Genomic DNA, 19,902 nt, shown 5'->3' with positions numbered 1-19,902 from the left:
GCACCAGATGCCCACCTCTGGTAATTCTCCCAACTCCAGAGAAGTCATTGGTATTGTATCAAGTCATCCCCAAGTTTCACAAGCGCTTGACTTTCCAAAATACCTTTTTAGGCAGTTTCTGCAGAAAAGAGACAGCTCGTTGGAAGAATCTATTGCTCAGTGGTGTTTTTAAGGAACAAGCAAAGACAAGCCAAACTCTCTCCTATTGCTGCAATAAGAGTGAAACAATGGAAGTGTTATTTGTGTTTAATTTGTTGAGTATTACAAATTTACAAGGAAGCAAAAGAAAAGTGACATTCAGACTGATCTTCATAGGAACCAGGCACAGATCCCTGTAGAGACAAGGGTCACAGCACTCAGCAGAGCCTTTGGGAGATTTCTAGGAAAGGAAATTGGTAGTAGGAGCAGAGGTATTTCTGCTCCACCAATAAAGGCAAAGGGACCATTCTCCAGCCCACCAACAGTTCGGTATATTGCGACTTTAACTTTTATTTAAAAGTATATTTAAGTGGTGTTTTAACCTGCTTCTAACTTGGTTTAGAAAAGTAGAGGTGTTTTCTGCAGGTGAACTGCTGACAGAGATGCAAAAGCACTGGCCAAGTTTTATTTGGGCTGCTTTAAAACGGTCGCTCTGGCCTGTCCTGTGCCCCCCAGACACTATAGACCTGCAGGTTACCACTCACATCTACGCTCCTCTCAAAGCCGGAGGGCTTCCATGCCCCTGAGGCAGCTTGGTGGGGCTGGGGGCCTGCGGGTGCTGTGGGGGCTGTCTCTCCTTGGGTGTTGGGTCTGCAGAGAGGGGTTTCTGCCTGGTTGAGAAGGCAATTGCTGCTCTGGCCAGACAACTTTAGGGCCCGTGGGCTGTGCGAGAGGACAGTCAGGCTTTGAGAGGGAAGAAGCAGGATAGATCACGATGACCATCGACGGAGGGGGTATGTGGCAGCTTCCCACTGCCTTGGGGTCCTCACCACAAAGCCCATGCAGGCAACCTGCATCTCCATCAGGCCCACAACATGTTCATGGTCTTTGCGGCTCCCCCCTCCTTTAAAATAGCTATGAAACTGTTCCTGGTCCTGCCTGCGCTGGCACCGTGAAGGGGGACATCAGGACGGTGGAAAAGGGCAGTGTCCACACTAGGCTGTCAGCTCGTTGCATTCATTGTTCTTGCACCATGTTGCTGGAGGGCAGAGTTAAGGTGGTGTGGCTGCTGCTGTTTGGCATGTCTAGATCTTAGTGTATTCAGATTTCCTTTAGCTCTGAAATTCTGGGCTTCATTTTGAGCATAACAGCAAAAAAAAAGCACGTATTTGCTTTCTTCTTTTTTGCGTTCAAGTAACTTACATATGCTTTAACTTAATTTTATCTGCATTCAGGTTAGAAATAAGGTACACGTTTTTGATGGTGTGTATAACTGTCACTTTGATCTTAAATGTCTGAATAACACCGTCGAATTTGTCTGAGAATGTACATACACAAATTGGTAATAAGCACATGATTAGTGATGAGAAAAGGACAGTCAGACTCTAAAGCGTTACGGATGAGTTTGTAGAGTAGCAGGGAAAGTGTTCAGATGAGTCACCCTTGGACATCTAAAGCAGGAGATGTGCGCTAAGGCAGATGGATTTGCCTTCACAGCCTGGGCTACAGAAGCAAGGAAAGAGCTTCAAAATGTGTGTTTATTCTCCAGAAGGATGGATTTCATCTGGAGCCCAGCTCCCAGGGCAAGGAAAGATACTGTGCTGGCTGTCCTCTCTCTCTGAGCACTCTCCAGCACCGTTGGTTGGGGACAAGAACTAACTTGGCTCCTCCACAAAGTCTCTTTTATTAGTACTCATGTAACTTGGCCTGTGGCCACGCCACGTCCGGCTGCAATCTTGTCAGCTGTCCCAAGCGAAGCGGGGTTAGGCCAGGTCGTTTGGGGGATAGGGAGAGGAAACCCCAGGTTGTGCCTGGAGTGGGGCTGCTGCCCGGCTGGCTGGCTGGCAACTTTTTCGCCTGTGATGGTCCCAGCTTTTGTGACCTGCAGGATGCTTTTTCCCTGGGTGTCGCAGCTTGCCACGTCCGTACCTGTAACTGCACATGTGAAGATGGAAGAGGGCTCTTTGACCCAGCAAAGGTGTGAGAAAAGCCAGTGACTGGGCAACTCCTGCAGCTAGGGAAATGCAGATTTTCTAATGTTTTTTTTTTAAAGCAGGAGACACTTGCCTTCAATTGCCTGGGGCAGCCACAGACCCTGCAGCCGGTGGGATCCTTTCTGATGGGGACCTGTAGCCTCTGCAGGAGTTTAAAGACCACTGTAGGAATTTGTGCATGTTTTTTCCTGGTGGATGCTGTGCTGGAGATCCCGCTGGCCAGGTGGGAAATCTGATCAGACAATCACGAAAAACCCTTCAGGCCTCAAATTCAACAACTGTTATTTCTTTGGAGATGAGAAACTTTATCCAACTCTTGTGTGTTACTGTGGTCACCAGGGGTATGTGATACCTTGTTAGGGTGAGTAAATTAGGCTTGAAGTCCTTATTTTAATTACCTGACAAGCAATTGCTAAAGGAGTCTTGGGTTGGCAAGATCACCATAGCCATAGAGTTACCCTGTAATGCATGGTTCCTGTCAAAGTCTTGGCAAAGCCTGTGTAGCTTCTGTGGATTTTGCTCCTTCCTTCCCTCCTCCTTAGCTTGGCTTCCTGGAGAGGAGAATATGTGGTTACACTGCAGGTGTGTCTTGCCCAAATGTCCTTGGACATATTAAGCTATTGACTCACTGTCCAATTTCAGTCAAATCAGACCAAGATCTCAAAATAGCATCTGATGCTAAGCCGGCATCGGGGCAGGTGAAAGTCTTGTGTGCTTCCAGCCCATGGCCTCTTCTGGGCCAGGTTTTGGGTGGCCCCTGTCTACAAGGGCGGCACAGGAGCATAACCCGAGAGGAGAGGGAGCAGCTCTTCCCACCACCCGGAGAGCTGAGGGAAACTTTCTACTGCCTTGTGCAGATCCCTGTTGCAGAAGACCCTGCTGACTTGTGTGTCAGCACACCTCCAAAAATTTTTGCTCCTCCGTGATGTTAGCTGTCAGGGGGAAGGCTGCATTATTTATTGACTCGGAGTTGAGCAGGAAGATGGAAGCACAAAGGTTGCTGGACCTTAAAAGCAAGGTGAAAAGAATAACCTTTCTGTAGGATATTAGCATGGCAATCTGTACTGCCTGTGGAAATCTGCTTGGACAGTTAAAAATATCACTAGAAAGGGAATAGTTTTTCAGTCTAGCTTCCATGTATTAAATAAAAACTACTTCTGCAGTCATAGCAGCAAAACTTTGTTTGATTCCAGTTAACGTGGGTTCCCTGCTACATAACTGCATCCAGTTTCAGGAGTGTTTCTCACAGGTATTTCCCCTTGAAGGTCGTCCCCAAGGACGAGCTGCCTGCCAAGCTGTACCTCCCACGCACGCCTGTGCTCCTCTGCTGAAATCAGCCCTTCTCTGCATGTCTCTTCCCACTTCTTGGGGCTCTCTGATCTGCGGAGGATGAAGTATCTGCAAAGTTCTGCTAGTCATGTGTCAGGCAGGGCAACTTGCACCTTTAATTGTTCATGCCAATGAAATGAACCCTTTCCGTGTACATCTGAGACCTCAGAAGCACAAGCGTGTTTTTCATTATTTGAAGAGTTCCAGCTTTTGATTCTCTCTGACATTAAAAACAAAACTGTGAAGGTTGAAAGCATCATCATCTCTAGGCTTGCCAGGGATCTGCAGGTCTCAGGAGGCAGGATTGCTTTAGGCCTTAGTGGAAGAAAGACCCCAGTGTTTAACACGGATACCTTTCCTCTCAAGGCTTTGCTAGGTGTTAGAGCTGAAGGGGCATTAACCAAAACAAACTTGCAACCCATGTTGGTTAAATAGACAGCGTCTGTAGGGCTTGGGTGTTTCTGGTCTCTGTGCATTCTCATTCCCCTTTCTGCTCAAATGTAATTGCTGAGACTGGTGTCTTCTGCCATTATTTGGGCAAAAATCAAGACAGCTTTATTGGTTGCAGCCTGGATGCTTCTCTTCCTACTGCCTTTGCCGAGGCATTTGGGGTCACTTGTGCACTCTTGCAGGTAGTCTTTGCTTCCATGCTGGCCCCAGCTTTACCTGTGAAGTGCTCACAGCACAGAGGTATCCAAGCTGGCTTTATCAAGCTAGCATTGGTCCTGGACCAGTTTAGCTGTGTTAGCCCAAACCTGGCTGTTTAGCATTGGTGTGGTGGACCTGGAGTTTTGTGCTCTGCAGGTGCATGTCAGACACCCATGCATCCACTGTGATGTAGACTGTGTTCTTCTATTCCTGATTTTATGAGGCTATTCATGCAAGTTTCCCATCCCTGGACTAGGATTTTGCTAAGGTGGAGGTGAAAGACAGGTGGAAGTGGAGTATCAAATCTTTGTATCCTTGCTGGGCTTCAGTGGCTGGTGAGTGAATGTGACACTGTTGCTTATGTCCTCGAGGGCACTGTTTTCAAAATGCAGAGAAACGAGTGGTTCTCAGGGTCTTCCCTCATTATTTTTTCTAGTGTCAGCAGAGTTGTCTATGCTGCCATTAGATATGATCTTTATTCTGAATGCTAAAGCAACAGGATGGACGTTGTGTCTGTGTGCATGCTTCCAACCCACGGCTGCTCTCTGCAGCAAGTGAAGTGATATATATGCAGAGGCAGTTTCAAACAGCGAAGCACCCAGAAGCAAGTTTCTTCTTTTTAAACTTTGCTTCCTACAAAGAGAAGGCTGGAGTGTGTGTGTTTCTGTACAAGAGAGCTTGTGGAGGGTTGATTGAGGCACTGGGTTTTCTGGATGCTGCATGTTTGCAGTGGAGACATCACAGAATCCACACAAGGCAGTTCCCTCCTGTCCTCTCTTCCCCTGCTCCTCCAGGAAAGAAATAAATACAATATCAGGCTTCCCTGAACCTCTCTTCAGGAAACTACCTGTCCAGGCATTAATGTGGAGGAGGGAGACAAGAGAGAAAGACATAAACAGCCCCATTTGTGGATCAGAAGTAAGCTGGTCTTGAATCTGGAGTAGGTGGTTAAAAGCAGTAGCAAGCCCTGATGCTTGATGCAGGGTCTCAGCCGGTCTTCCCCAGCAGACGTGGGGGACCTGGCCAGTCTGGGAGCCGCGTTTGGTGCTCGCGGGCAGGGGCTGTGCCAGCCACCGAGCCCTCGCCTCCCGACGCAGGGCTGCCCTCCGCTCCGCGGGGCCCCGCCGCAGCTGGCTGAGTCCCCGGCATCGCGTGTCACCTCGCATTACCTGACGGACAGACTCCGGGCCCTCTTTGGCCTGCGTAAATGTCACCTGTGCCGAATGCCGCTGGAGAGGCAGAGGCGGCCGGCTGTGGCTGGCATGCAGGACTGAGTCCTGTCTCCCCAGTCTCCCCTGCTCTGTCCCAGAGCTGCTTCCCTGCTGCAGAGCAGCTCCTCGCTGGCCCCGCTCCGCTGCCATGCTGACGTTTCTGTTTGTCCCCCAAATGATGGGGGACATACCTCGAGGAAAGCCATGCCATCCCTGCGAGCCCAAGGCTTTTCTGGTTGCTTTCTGTTGGGGGATGTGGGACATGGACAATTAGTATTTTCCTGCAGATCATTTCATTTAATCATTTTCAACCAAAATGAATCAGATTTGCAATCTCTGCTGTTTGCATTGTCCAAGACACCCTGGCTCCTTTGGACTGAAACAACTTTGCGGGTGCTCAGCTCAGGGAGTAAGTAACCCCAGTGTCAAGGATGCTTTGGCATGGCTCTTCCTGCACACCTTCTGCCAGCCGTGCAAATTGTTCCTTGCACAAGCTGATAACCTGGTAGCAGTCACATCTTATATCCCTCTCAGAGCACTCCAGCCTGAAAATGAGAAGCTGAGAGAAGTATTTCCCAGGTGCGCGAGGGTGCATTTCTGCTCCCTCGGGGGCTGACTCGGCAAGCTTACCCCAGGGAGGGACTGGAAGTCAAAGTTTGGACCACCTTGCAGGAGTGCTTTGCTTTGATTCTGCTCCCCCCCCCCGCTTTTCTAAATGGAGTTCGTACTACAGTTCATAACAGATGGATAAAATTGTTCATTGGTAAATGGAGAGTTAACACTGATGGTTTTGACCAATGGGTTTGTCACAGCCTTGGCAGGACAGCATGGCCAGGCACTGTGGAAGCAAACATGTTAACTCTGGTTTGTGTCATCAGGCCCTGGCAGAGCCTGGCTTTACACCTGTGTGCTCTCCAGTAGATATTTTCATTTATCCATCCATCTCCACCAGCAAACACTCCTTCGTGCATTCAGTGCTTCCTTTTTGGTGTCTCATTGCTGGGGTAAGAGAGGTAGGCACAAGCCCTCCAGGCTTCCTGGCTTCAACCTTTGATCCCATCCCAGGGGCTAGGGGATTCCCCTGGCCATAGCCCTTCAACAGTCACCTCTTGGCACAGACACAAGCACACCATGGGGCTTGCCCTGGCCGGCAGTCTCCTTGGGTGAAAGCTTTGCTCTGGGTCCTTATGAAACTTGGAGCCTTTATAATGGAGAAACTCAGTGGTGACAGTGTTTCTGTAAGGTCTGGTGTAAATGCAAACAGTTAAATAACTTTCCTGGGAGTCTTTTCTTATTGGTTTAAATCTTCTGCATGATACTTTCAAAATATGCCCTTTTCTGTGTTAATGGAAAAGGATGAATAATCATTCTTCTCCTTAGCTGTTCTGGTGTGATAGATCTCTGCCCAATCTCCCCTTCAGTGGCTTATTTTCCAAGCCGAAGAATCCTCAAAGGCAATGTTGTTTATCTAGTTGTTTAAAGAGGCATAAAAACAATTTCTTTATAAGTCTGTGCTACAGATGCTGGGGAGGACTGCATACTGTGGTACCAGACTTACTCGCAGGGGATGAAAAATGCATTCGCTTTTCTCTGAAGCCAATAATGGCAGAAGTCAGGATGGTCCTTCTAAGTCCAAGGAAACAACCGAGGTGCCTTTGTGAGCGGAGCGCTTAGGTAAGGCGGAGGCCAGGCAAACAGCGCATCTTCTGCCCACTGCTAAAGGCTCTCCTGGCAGCTGTCTCTGGGGTGAAAGGCTTTTGCACTTGGAAGCCATTAAAAGGTAGGGATTTTGCTGTCTACTAACAGAAAACAGGCTGCGTGTCTCCATGATGGTGGCAGGGGGACATGGGGTGACTCTCTCCAGCAGCAGGCAGGAGACCTGGCTCTGCCTCCAGACTGCCTCGCTGCCTCCAAGGCTTCTGCTGTTGTCATTGAGCTGGCTTCCTCTTGCTGCACATCGCTTTCCCACTGGGAGAATTGATCCAAAAAGCCAAAGCAAGAATTGACAAAGACCTTTTCTCCCCCTCCCTCTACAGAATTAAGTCTGAAGTGGGTTGATAACGGCGGATCGAGTCCTCCTTGACTCTGACAAATGTCTTTAATGTTATTCAGCAAGCTGACCTTTTCCCGTCTTTATTGTGCATCTTCCCTTTGAATCAGATTTGATTGTTACTTCAGGTAAAATAACAAACACTGTCACGTAAATAACTTTGCAATAATGTTAGGAGGAGGAAAAAAACAAACAAAACACCAAAGCGCTGCCTTACTTGCAAATGCAATGGGAACAAGCATCCTCTGTGCCAGCCATGGAAAACCAACTGTGTGACCTTCCCACACAACATCTTTGCCTTGCTACTCCAGGGAATGATCTCCTGTGTTGAAAAACCACCAGAGAAACAATGGTTCATTGAAATGTTAACAACAGCTAATGCTAACTGGGGTCGGTAAATTCTAGGGGAGGGAGAAAAGGTCATATAAATCCTTAAAATACAGCTACATACATAACCCATCAGGACTAGTGGGCATTTGATGCCCAGATACCCTCTGAATATTTGAGACTGGTCTTATAGAAGACAGTGTTTAGGCCTTGGGTGAGGTGTTCAGCCTCAGAGACTGCCCTGAAGTGGCAATGATCAAGGTTATATTGCTTTTCTATGCCACCTCTTCCCCAGCGGGGTTCAGGGGCAGGTTGATCTCGTGGGGCTACTGTGAGGCTCAGTTTGGCAAAGATGTGCACTGGAGCTCTTTAGCGTGGAAGGAGGAAACCCTCTTTCTTTGTGGCTGTGAGACTGTCTGCCCAGGCACGTCTGTGTGGCCACAGTCTCTGCTCCGTCTCATACTAAACGTGAGGAAAAGTAAAGGACAAAATATTTTGTTGGTGCCTTGTCCTGTCATCAGCATTGCTAGCATGCCATGGGCAGTTTCGTCCTGCATTGCTCCAGCTCCTCCTGAAGATGCTGGCATCAAGTTTTGAGAGCTGGAGGAACATGTGAAATATCGCGGTGGTGAGGTAAGTGGGTGGGAAGGGGAAGAGCTGAACCATGGGAAGAGGAAGAGGAGCCTGCTGAGCACAATGCCTGAGCCATTGCAGGGAGCAGAGGTGCTTCGTAAGACACGGGGACCATTTAGGGTTTCCAGCCTGGTCAGGGAGGATTTCATGGTTTCAGATGTGTGCTGTCTCTAGAGCCGGCTTGGACAAAAGAAATGGGACCTCAGGGAATAGTTCAGAGAAAACCAGCCTGAGGCAGGCAGGCAGGCAGCAGTGACTTCTTCCAAGTCAGCTGAGGCACCGAAGCAGTGAAGGAAGATTTGATTATTAAGTATTATCTTCATAATATGTTTTGTTGCTGTATGTAACTCTATTTCCTGTACCATAACCAAGGTTTTGCTCTTTCGCTTTATAGCATAATGCATGTTTGCTGGTTGGCTTTGAGCCTTGGCCAGCATCTAAGCTGACATGATCAAGGCTGGGCAGCTGATCGCTGTACAGCCAGCCTCGCTCATAGTGTATTTAATCTTTCTGCTTCACCCTGTAGATTCCCCTGTTCACGCCAGCTCCACATCTGTGAGCCCGTCGTCAAGCCTTTCCACGGGAAATTCGGTGGACGGGCACCACAACTACCTCGAGGCCCCCGCGAACGCCTCCCGGGCACTGCCGTCCCCCATGAACGCGATCGGGTCTCCGGTGAATGCGCTGGGCTCGCCGTACAGAGTCATCGCGTCCTCCATCGGCTCACACCCCGTTGCTCTGTCCTCAGCCCCGGGCATGAATTTTGTGACACACGCCAGTCCGCAGGTAGGCAGATGTGCACGCTTGCTTCGCTACAATTCATGGTGTTCAGACTGGGTAAAGTTCCAAAACTCGAGTGAGTGGGTTGAGTGGTGGGCAGTCTGGTGTGTTTTGGCCACTTAGGGAGATCAGCTGTAAAGAACAACTTCCAGCGTGTGAACCTGTCTGCATAAATCCCCCTGGCACAGACACAGACAAGACACCTGTATATATTTCAAAATACCCTGCACGATAAAGGGAGAGCGCTAATTCCCAGGTCTGTTCTCACCATGGGTGCAGTCCAGTTCCCCTCCACTGCCTTTATTGCGGTGTGTATAATTACTGTACGTGGAAATAATTGGGATAGCCAAGGGCTGCAGCATGTGAAGCATTCCCCTCCTTCCCGCAAAAGGATATCTGTTTTGTTTCATTATTTGGAAAGGAGACAGACTTTCTATAGAGAGACAAATGTTAATGCTAAATGCCAGCCACGTACTCTGTATTGCATATAAACTTTGCCTGAAGAAAAATGAAGCACTCCTGTCCTTACTGCCCAAGCTCACTCAGGTGCTGAGGTTTCCCCTCCAGACAGGGGGAGACCCAGGCATTAGACCCAGGTCTGTGCCTCCCCAGAGCCATGGACGGGCTGGGAGCCTCCCGGGGTGGCTCTGTGGGGCAGGGACAGGGACACGGTACCCCAAGAGCCTGGCACCACCTCTGGCATGGCTGGGACCCAGGTGGCTGTGTGGAATTTTCATAGTGTGCTGAAAAGTTCTGGGAGTCCAGATACAAGTGGAAATTCTGCCTTTTATTAACAAGACTTTGTGTTTTATTAGTGGGACCTGAAGGTAGGGAGTGCTCAAGAGCCTCATGGCTCCTTGCTGAAGAAGCAGCGAGGAGATGGTCCCTGAGCCCTCTCTGCCCCATACCCCGCTGCTACTCCCCGGTCTGTCTGAAGCTTTTCCTAGCGCCTGCCACCGAGGCTGGGAGAGGGTGGTATGGGGAGGCCCCCGACGCGCTCTGAGAGAGTATAAGGGTGATTTGGCAGGTTTGGCTTACCTTTCACCAGCATCCTCAACTCCTGCATGGGTTTGGGCTGTCTGCAGTGCGTGTGCTGGGCATCCTTCCCCCGCCTCGCACCACCCGACTGTTGCCCATCGACCTGACAATATTTGTGCTCGTGGCATCCAGGGCAGGTCCTTCGTGGTGGTGGAACTGGTGGCAGCATTGGCTGCATGGAAGCCTTTCCTTTGGGGTTAGGGATGCTCTGGGAAGCGGTTTCCCCGGTCCAGGCACCACGCCAAGTTCCCAGCTCCGAGGAGTGGGTTTCATTTGTGTTGCCTCTGATGCAAGGAGACAGCTGGGCCTTGGGGATTCGGCAGGGAGGCAGCTAATGGATTTGGGTTCAAGCAGTTGTCCCAGATATCATACATGATTGCACTTAACCTGCAGGAGTCAAGCTCCAAGGACACTGATGGCTAAAACTGCCCCGTTCCCCGCCCCCCCGCCCCATACACTCTCTCTCCCTGTTATTATCTCAATGTGCAGCCAGAGAGAAAGAAAAGGTGGTACCTGAGCTCTGAGTAACATTTTAAACCATAAAAAGTTCCTCCTGGCTCAGCATCTTGCCAAGAAGAAGTTTTCAGGGTAAAAAAGGTGGCTGGACACTTGTGGGGAGGAAGGGGTTGATTTCTCCTTTCCTTGGGCCAAGTTCAGATTTTGAAGCATTAGGATTTACAGCTGCCAGTGCCTGGGCTGGTCTCTGCCAGGGAGAGCGAACCTCTATTCCTCTGGGCAATTTTTCCCTGTACACTTTTATTTTCCAGTGGGGCAAAACAACCTGGCTCCTAATGTGGTAATTTTTGCTGGATAATTTGTATTTTCAACGTCATCAGACCTTTGAAGCTTTCAAAATGAAGGGACAGTGGTGACGGAAGATGAAAACAGGTTTCACCTTTTTATTTTTCTAATGACAGGTCCAAAAATCCCAATGAGATGAACCCTTCTTGTTCTTTGCTGAAATTCCCTGTGGAAAATATACTTTCTCATGGGAAATGGGCAATTTCTTGGACCAAATGGAGAACTTGCAACGGCATGCATGAAATCTATTGGTTTAGATGTTATGGAGATTGTAATGAAGGCTGTAGCTGGATTTTCATCCAAAGCCTTGTTTTCTGTCCCTGCTTCTGCCCTCTTTCTGGGAAGAACAACTTTAGCTGATAAATTGGGGTGACTGCTAAAAACAAGCTGAGTGGTGAAAAAACCATCCCCAGCCTCAAAGCGTGGCAACGGGAAAGATGATTTGATAGTGGTTTTGGAAAGACATTGCTCTGCCCAGACAGCTTTTGACAAGACGTGCTCGATGGCCCTTAATCCTCACTGCCCTGCCGACAACAGCTTGAAAGCAAATAGCAATGAAACGAAGCCCTGGGCAACATCAGGCTTTGGTCTCTAATCAATGTCGGTTTGTAACCTTTAGCTTGCAGCAGCCATGAGCAGCTCCCGGGAATCTCAGCTGGGGGCTCTGGGCCATTTGCCTGCATCTCACTGCAGCTGATTTTTCGATGCTCAGCCTGCTCCCTTTTTTTTAATATGGCAACCCCAAATCTACTCCGTTCTCCAGCCTGTGATAGTGTTTGGGAACCTAAGTCCCAGGGAGTGACCAAGATGGCCACGTTTTCATGTGTTTATGCAGATTTGCATATCACGAGGCAGGGAAGCTAACCCACTTAACACTTTTTTTTTTTTAAAAAAAACATCATTACAGCTTCCCTAGCCATGCAGCAGTGCAGGATTAATTGCAACAAATTGCCTGGCTGCAAAGCTCTTCCTTACTAAGCTGTTAGTGCTCGAGGCTGCAAGCAGCCAGTGATCAGCATCCCCTTAATGAAGCAGGCAGGATCCCACCAGCCTCGTCGCTTGGAGGCTGTAACTGAGCAGCTGAGGGTTGTTGCCTGCCCTTTTCCAGCTCTGCTTCGTCCTGGCTTTGGTTACAGCATCAGGGCAGGGTGAGAGGCAATACCTGCTACCAGGCATCTGCTTAAACCCCTCCAGCTGGATTCACCAGAGGATGTCTGTCTGCCCATGGCAGCCCCATGGAGTTGCTGGGGATAAGCTTGTGGGACGAGCCCAGCAGGAGCAGCAAGGGAGGGGTCAGCTCAATTTGTGGACAGTTTCATTGAAGTATGAGTCTTCTCTAACCTGTCTGGTGGCTTCTGCTTCTGCAGCTCAATGTCCTGAACAATGTCAGCAGCCTGGAGGACGTCAAGCCCTTGCCAGGTCTCCCAGGTATTGGGAACATGAATTACCCATCTACAAGCCCAGGATCCTTAGCCAAACACATCTGTGCCATCTGTGGGGACAGGTCCTCAGGTAGGAGGTTTTTTTTTTGTTGAGGAAGGCTTTGTGCAATGAGAACTCCCCTGCTGGTCTGAAGCAAGGCTCGTGAGGGAGTGAACACTGCGGAGGCTCGCTGGGGCCATACTGCCGTTGCAGGATTCGTAGCTGGGTCTGCCTTACCCAAAGGCAGGCTGTCTGTTTTGCAGATTAGTTGTGCTGTGCCCAAAAGACAGCAAACCTAAAAGCCATGCTCTTCTCCCTTATGTGTATAATCTCCTTTTACATTTTGTCCCTGTTTATCGAAGGTAAATACACCAAAATCGCTGTGTTCTTATTTACCTGTGCTTTGTGTTAGCTGAGCTTTGGCTGTGCCTGGGTTTTCTCTCCTACCCCAGCGACCTGCAGCTTGGCCATGCCTTGCGGACCCCCTCCATATCAGTGCACCCCATTTGCTACCTATGGCTTTTCTGCACTTGCACTGCGGCTAAGATATGGCTCCACATCCTTCCCCTGGGATGCGGTCCCTCCTTATCACAGGAAAGTGGCAGTCCTACAGTTTGACTGCCACTGGTCACTGTTCCTGTGAAGAGCCATTAAAGCCAAGTCAGGCCTGCTAAGGTGATACCCTGCAGCCCATTTTTTCACCTTTGGTGTTGGTTCGAGCCCCTCCATGCTGGAGGGAAGAGCAGATTCCTGCCTGCCCATTGATGGCCTCCCCTTGCCTCCCCAGGGAAGCACTACGGGGTGTACAGCTGTGAGGGCTGCAAAGGCTTCTTCAAGAGGACGATCCGGAAGGACCTGATCTACACCTGCCGTGACAACAAGGACTGCCTCATAGACAAGCGCCAACGCAACCGCTGCCAGTACTGCCGCTATCAGAAGTGCCTCGCGATGGGGATGAAGAGGGAAGGTATGTGCGGGCTGGTGGAAGGAATGGTCTTACAGGAATTTTCCTCACATTCATTAGGGTAAATCTGGTTCTTGGTGGCCCTCCAAGGCTGGAGCATTCCAAAAAACCCACACTGACAGCTTCAGGGCATTTTTGACCTCATTTTGTAAAGGAAATGAGGCTGATGGGGAAGCTATTACACTGTATTTTTCTTCCCATCCCACCTAAACACACATACTGGTGACTATTGAACCTATTAACTGATTTTGACCCAAGCTTGCCTTTAGTTAGTGGCCCTTAATGGCTTGGACCCCTGTAAACCTCTGCTGTGGACAGCGCCCGGCAGTGAGGAGTCCTGCAGCCTGCTTGTCTCCTGTGTGAAAAGCAACCTCCTTTTTCATTTTCAGCTTGCTGGCTTTATTTGTCACCACCTAATTCTTGCACTGGAAGATAAGGGTGAATGATTTATTTCTATCTTTTATTTTATAGTTCTCTGTCATTTCCACTCTTAACCTCGCCTTTGGAGATGAGCTCTGGTACAGCTCACATCCTGTGGTGTTTTTGTGCTGCGGGAGAGAGCTGTATGGAAGCAGTTCATGCAGCCTCTTCCATACTCCACATGTACTCACTGCAGCCCCCAAAGGACTGTGTTTTTGGCCCAAACCACCTAAGGTGTTGATCTGGAGCAAGGATCTGACCTGAGGCAATTGGACTTAGAGGGATTTTGCACTGACTTGAAGGAAGCCTCCAATAGCTGCTGAGGGTGACGTGTCTGCGGTGGGTCCTGCAGCCCTGCCTGTCTCCCGCAGAACTCTGGAGAGTACGAAGGTCTTTGTAAAAGCTGCCACCACCAAGTGAGTCTCTGCTGCAGGGAAAGGCAAGCCCGACGGCATGGGTGTTTATCTGTCCACCTCTGCCCCCTGCATCTCGCTGCTCCCTCCTTGGTGGAGCAGGGACCGCTGAGCTGGCTTGTCTCCCAAATTATACTGACAGATCCAAGGTCAGGTAGTGACAACTAGCACAGCATTGAAGCTGCCTTTTTCCAAGATAAAATAACTGTGCCGCCTCCAGGGCTGAATGCTAGCAGGCAGTGTAGCTGTCCCTTTCTGGAAGCCACACTGTCCCCCTGCGGTGGACGCAAGCCGCCCCTGTGTAGGAGCTCAGATTGTGCAGGGCAGAGCCTGGGGAAGTAGCTGTGACACAGGGCACAGGCTGAGCCTCGTCCTGTTTCCTGTAGTATCATCGGTGCTGTGCTGCCTCAACCGCTTAGGGCAGCGGGGGGCTGCGAAATGCCAAGCTTGAATCGAAAACCTAATCCCAGGCAGAGCTCTCCCTTCAGCTGGGTGCAAAGTGATTCAGAGGACCAGGGTGTCAACGCAACTTCCCTTTGCAGAGCGTGAAAATTTAAACCCCAGGATCTTGGTGGGTCCTGCGGGGGTTTGGCTGCAATAATCTTGGTTTGGCTTTCTGGGAGCTGCAGAACTTGGGGACAGATTGCAGCTTGAACAAGGAATCCTGGATGAGTTTGGGGGCTAAGTGAGGGGACTGGTATTCCCTTGGCATGCTCTTTCTTCCACTAAGATTTTGATGACTTTAGGAACACTTCCCTGGCTTCTTCCTGTCCATTATCCTAAAGAGGATAAATGCTTCCCCCAGCTGGCTGGCACATATGTGTGTCCCGTGTTGCCCTCCCTCGCCAGCACCAGACTGGAATCCCCACTGAGCCATCTCCTTGGGTGCTGCCAGTTCCCCAGCAGCTGGGCAGTGCTGGGAAGCACATCCTCCCAGCTGGGAGAAACACAGGGAAGTGCTGAGCATTGCAAAGTGGCCATGAGTCTCAGTGTTGAGGAACCTCCCATGGTTTGGCCCTTCCCCTGAAAGCACCCTAACATAAGCCAGGGTAAGGCAAGGCTGATGCAAGGGCTTATTTCCTGACACCGCTGCAAACAGCAGAGCTATAAAGACAAATGGGAAAGAAATCTCCTCATCCAAGTATCTGACCTAAAAGTTTGTCACACCCTTCTTCCCACAGCACTTACCCAACTGAGAAAATAGGGATCAAATTCTCCCGCAGGCTTGCTGTGAGCTGTGGGCTTGCTGAGCTGGTCCCTTCCTTGGTGTCCCCTGGTGTTTATGCAGGTCCCCTCTCCTCTTAAAGGACTTTTTATCCCTTGGCCTTGATGGTTTTCCCACTCCTCTGGATACTGACTGCCTGGTGCTTAGCTAACGGGTGGGGAAGCCATTAAGATGTTGAATAGCAAAGCACCGAAGTCTGCGTGGCAGGGGCCAGCTTTGCAGCCAGCTTCTCCCCCACTGAACCTTCATTTCAGGTGGATAGCTGCCTACAGCTCAGTACGGGCCGTTCCTTGAGACCAGGCCAGCTGCCTGCCTGTCCCTCAGGGGTTACGGGGCGCTTTGGGCCCCTGCCGGGTGCTGTATGCTCGCACAGGGGAGTGATGCTAGCAGGACTCTGGTTTTGGGACATTTCTCCCCAGTAATGAGCTAAACCGATGTGACACCTGCTGGTCACTTTTTTTTTAGCAGGATTTTCTTCTTTCCCTTTGGGATTTCTCCCACAAAAATGTACGCCCAGGACTTCTATTGAGCGCAAGGCTTGGCATACCACGTACACATGTCCTACACTGACCTGTCCTCCACACACCCAGCAGCCCTGGGAGTTAATAGCTGAGATCTGGAGAGAGTTTCAGTGATGCTGTTCCTCTAGTCAGTAGATATTTCGGAAAATGTACAGAGATGGGAGAAGAGAGTGAAGATGTTGGGGCATTCAGAGGTGCTAGGAACTGCTTTCTAGTGTGGAGGGTTGGGAAGAAAGGTGGTGGAGGGAGAGGTGACACGAGGGTTGGGCCAGGCTGGGTAAGCTTTTGCTCTAGGAATGAGATAGGCAGCGTGTGTGTCAATCCAGCTAGGGGTGAGGGACCGTCTAGCCCTGCAGCTGGATGCTCTGGCCGCTGTGGGACTGTTCAAAGCATGCTGCGAGCACAGCAAACCTCGGTGTCCGGGTGCTGGGTCCCTCCTGCCTCCTCCAGCATCTAGTGACAGCTGAGTCCAGGCTGCCACCTGGAGGTATCAAGTCCTCTTTCCTCTATTCAGGAGCTTCATACCTTGGAAATCACAACCTTTTGTCAAATTTGGAGGCCACTGGCTGCTGTAGCAACCCCAAAGTTATTGGGGGGTGGTGGGGGCAGCCATTTTAATGGACGTACATCTGAAATATCCATGTATTTTCTGTTCTTCCCCTCCTGAGGGGGTTTCTCATCCCTTCTCCCAGAGGAAAGGGGACGCACTGCAAGCAGGTAAGTGTTGCTGTGGATATAAAGAGCCACGTTTCTGTCCTGCAGCTGTGCAGGAGGAGAGGCAGAGGAGCAGGGAGCGGAGCGAGAACGAGGCCGAGTCCACAAGCAATGGCAGCGAGGACATGCCCGTGGAGAGGATCCTGGAAGCTGAGCTGGCAGTCGAACCCAAGACGGAGGCGTACAGCGACGTGAACACAGAAAGCTCAGTAAGGGGCACTAACGTCACTTGCAGCTTGAGATGAGAGCCTTCGAGGTGCGATCTGAAAAGACAAACCCCATGTGAACAGCTAGCATTTTGCAAGGGGTTTTTGCTTCGCACCACCTAAAAATCACCAACAATTTTTCTTTGGAAGCTACTCTGAATGACAACTAGAAAACAGCCTATACATTATTTTCCTAGCATTTTTTCCAGTTCCCTTTGGTTTCGCTGAGTAGATAGGGCAATAGCTGGATGCTGGAGAGTCTGAGCCCTGTGCTGGCTTCCACAGTTGCACAGCCCTGGACACTGCTTGTCTGCCTCAGTGACCAAGACTGGAATGGAGCTGGACATAGCAGGTTTACTGCCGTGGTTTTACTGGTTTGGATAAAACTGCTGTTCATTCCCATTCAGAGGCTGCTTGATGGCTTTTAGATATGCTCTGGGGAGCAGGACTGCAGCCTGCCGTGCAGGACTTGCTTTGCAAAGAGCAGCAAACAGAAAAGTCTAGCAACCAGCTGATTTGGCTGGTTGTAGGGGGCATAGTAGTAATAAATATCTTCTCTTCCCAACAGCGCACAGCTGAGATTATTGGCAATTTGATCATTTTACTTGTGGCTCTGAGTATCGTTAAGTTGATCCGATACTGTGTGCAGTGTAGACAGTAACTATCAAAGATTTTTCTTTGACAAATTCTCCTCTTTTCCTCTGCTCTTTTCCTTTTGCTGTCACTCTCAATTAGACAAACGACCCTGTCACCAACATATGCCACGCGGCTGACAAGCAGCTCTTCACGCTCGTCGAGTGGGCCAAGCGAATCCCCCACTTCTCCGACCTGACGCTGGAAGACCAAGTCATTCTCCTCCGGGCAGGTAACGTCCCCCACCTGTGGCCTCTGGGGCTACTCCTGGTACCCCGGCCCTTCTCTGGGCTGTGTGCCGTGCCAGCCAGGCTGGATGGGGAATGGGAGATCCGGAGCTGATCCATCCCTCCTGTCACAGGGTGAGCAACCCACCCTGAGCCATGATGAGCAGTTGGCAGAGGCTGTGGATGGGGCAGTGGAATCTGCTGTTTGTTCCCCTCTTCATGCAGACATGTAGGAGGGCTGGGGGAGAGTGAATAAATGTGTCTTGTTAATGCAATTCCTATAACTCCAGAACTCACTATGTGTAGGGCACGTTAGTGTGTAACGTGCAAAATGATGTAAAGGGGTTGCTGATGCAAGGAATATGATTTTTTAGGAGGGAAACCCAGCATATTTTCCTTCCGCCCCCACCCCACCTTTGAGTCTTTTTCTGCACCTTCCTTGCTCCTGGTCAGGGTTTGCCAGCCCTTGCAGTGTTAGCAAGGGCGCAGTTGGTACCTGGGGTCTCACCTCTCCTGTGAGCTGAGTCTGAAGCCAGCAGGGAGAAACCAGCTCTCCTGCTCCATGTGGGACTGATTTTTTTGCTGAACTACCTCTTGTGTCCTGCACACCTCCTCTTGCAGGCTGGAATGAGCTGCTCATTGCCTCCTTCTCCCATCGTTCCGTGTCGGTGCAAGACGGCATCCTCCTGGCCACGGGCTTGCACGTGCACCGCAGCAGTGCTCACAGTGCTGGTGTGGGCTCCATCTTCGACAGGTACATAGCCTGTTTCTGTCCTCCCCTAGCAGTGGCGGCCAGGCTGGCTCTGTCTTTCCCCTCTGAATGGGAAACATGTCCTTAGCAAGAACTAGCGTAAACCCATGGTGATTTGGGGCAGAACTAGCTTAGAATGAGGAGGGGATGCTTGACTGGCTTAAAAACCAAGAATGGGGTGAAAGCACTGTCCTGGTTTCGGCTGGGACAGAGTTAATTTTCTTCTTAGTAGCTGGTACAGTGCTCTGTTTTGGATTTAGTGTGAGAATAATGTTGATAACACGCTGATGTTTTAGTTGTTGCTAAGTAGCGCTTATCTTAAGCCAAGGACTTTTCAGTTTCCCATGCTCTGCCAGCAAGCAGGTGTGCAAGAAGCTGGGAGGGAGCAGAGCCGGGACAGCTGACCTGAACTAGCCAAAGGGATATTCCATACCATAGAATGTCATGCTCAGTATATAAACTGGGGGGAGTTGGCTGGGAGGGGCGGATCGCTGCTTGGGCATCGGTCAGCGGGTCGTGAGCAATTGCATTGTGTGTCACTTGTCTTTTCTTGGGTTTTATTTCTCTTTTTTTTTGTTATATTCCTTTTCATTACTATTATTGTTATTATATTTTTATTATTCTTAGTATTATATTTTATTTTACTGTAGTTATTAAACTGTTCTTACCTCAACCCACAAGTTTTACTTTTTTTCCCGATTCTCCTCCCCATCCCACTGGGAGAGGGGAGGGGTGAGTGGCTGCGTGGTGCTTAGTTGCTGGCTGGGGTTAAACCACGACAAGCACCTTGGAAAGGGATTTGCAGCTGCAGAAGCAGATCTTTGGTTGGGTGTGCAGGGGGAGGAATGCTCTGCCTTCTCTCAAGAGTTTGCCGTAACTGGATCTAGAGCTCATACTGATCAGCAAGAGCTTTAGCTAGCAAAGCCTTAAACCCCGACTTGCTCATATAATGACTGCACACGTACTGTGCATGCCATGCCTGCTCCCTGCCTGGCAGGACACTGCATTGCCACTCTTACACAACTGGAATGCATAAGGGCAGCGCCCATGTTTTGCACAGTGAAATGAGGAGAAAAACCCACGCGGTTTTCCTCAAGTGAGTGCAAATTGTTCTCCATAGTCCAAACAGAGCAGTGAGGCCACGTGCTGAGCAAAGTGAGAACGGGAGCGAATTTGATGCTCAGGTCCCTGGATGCTGCTGATGCACAGCAGCCATGTGTGGCATGGCTGTCCCTCAAAGCTGCTTCTTCCTGCAGAGAGGAATTGGGGGTATTCCCAGTGCCTGTCCTGGATGCTTTTCAGCTCCCAGCCTTGCTGTCTGTACTTGTCTCTGATCGCCTGCCCACCCATGTCCCCCACATGCAGGGTTTTGACAGAGCTGGTGTCCAAAATGAAAGACATGCAGATGGATAAGTCGGAGCTGGGGTGCCTGCGAGCCATTGTCCTGTTTAACCCAG

The 19,902-nt window shown here is 50.1% G+C and overlaps 2 protein-coding genes across 3 annotated transcripts in view; one reads left to right on the top strand and one right to left on the bottom strand.

The window, feature by feature from the left end:
- The window catches only part of ALDH9A1 (aldehyde dehydrogenase 9 family member A1), a 533,528-nt gene that overhangs the window by 49,692 nt on the left and 463,934 nt on the right, over nt 1–19,902 (bottom strand). The gene's annotated exons all lie outside the window — the stretch shown is intronic.
- Nucleotides 1–19,902, top strand: part of RXRG (retinoid X receptor gamma) — a 40,280-nt gene that overhangs the window by 19,035 nt on the left and 1,343 nt on the right. For both annotated transcript variants that reach the window (XM_050900732.1, XM_050900733.1), the window contains exons 2-8: nt 8,857–9,116; nt 12,317–12,461; nt 13,159–13,338; nt 16,677–16,837; nt 17,570–17,699; nt 18,316–18,448; nt 19,811–19,902. In XM_050900732.1, the coding sequence (XP_050756689.1) occupies nt 8,857–9,116; nt 12,317–12,461; nt 13,159–13,338; nt 16,677–16,837; nt 17,570–17,699; nt 18,316–18,448; nt 19,811–19,902 (1,101 nt within the window). The remainder of the gene's footprint in view (nt 1–8,856; nt 9,117–12,316; nt 12,462–13,158; nt 13,339–16,676; nt 16,838–17,569; nt 17,700–18,315; nt 18,449–19,810) is intronic.

The sequence above is a fragment of the Gymnogyps californianus genome, chromosome 8, assembly GCF_018139145.2.
Source record: "Gymnogyps californianus isolate 813 chromosome 8, ASM1813914v2, whole genome shotgun sequence".
Taxonomy (NCBI): Eukaryota; Metazoa; Chordata; class Aves; order Accipitriformes; family Cathartidae; genus Gymnogyps; species Gymnogyps californianus.
The sequence above is the reverse complement of the archived record's forward strand: the minus strand, read 5'-3'. Positions and strand labels throughout refer to the sequence as shown.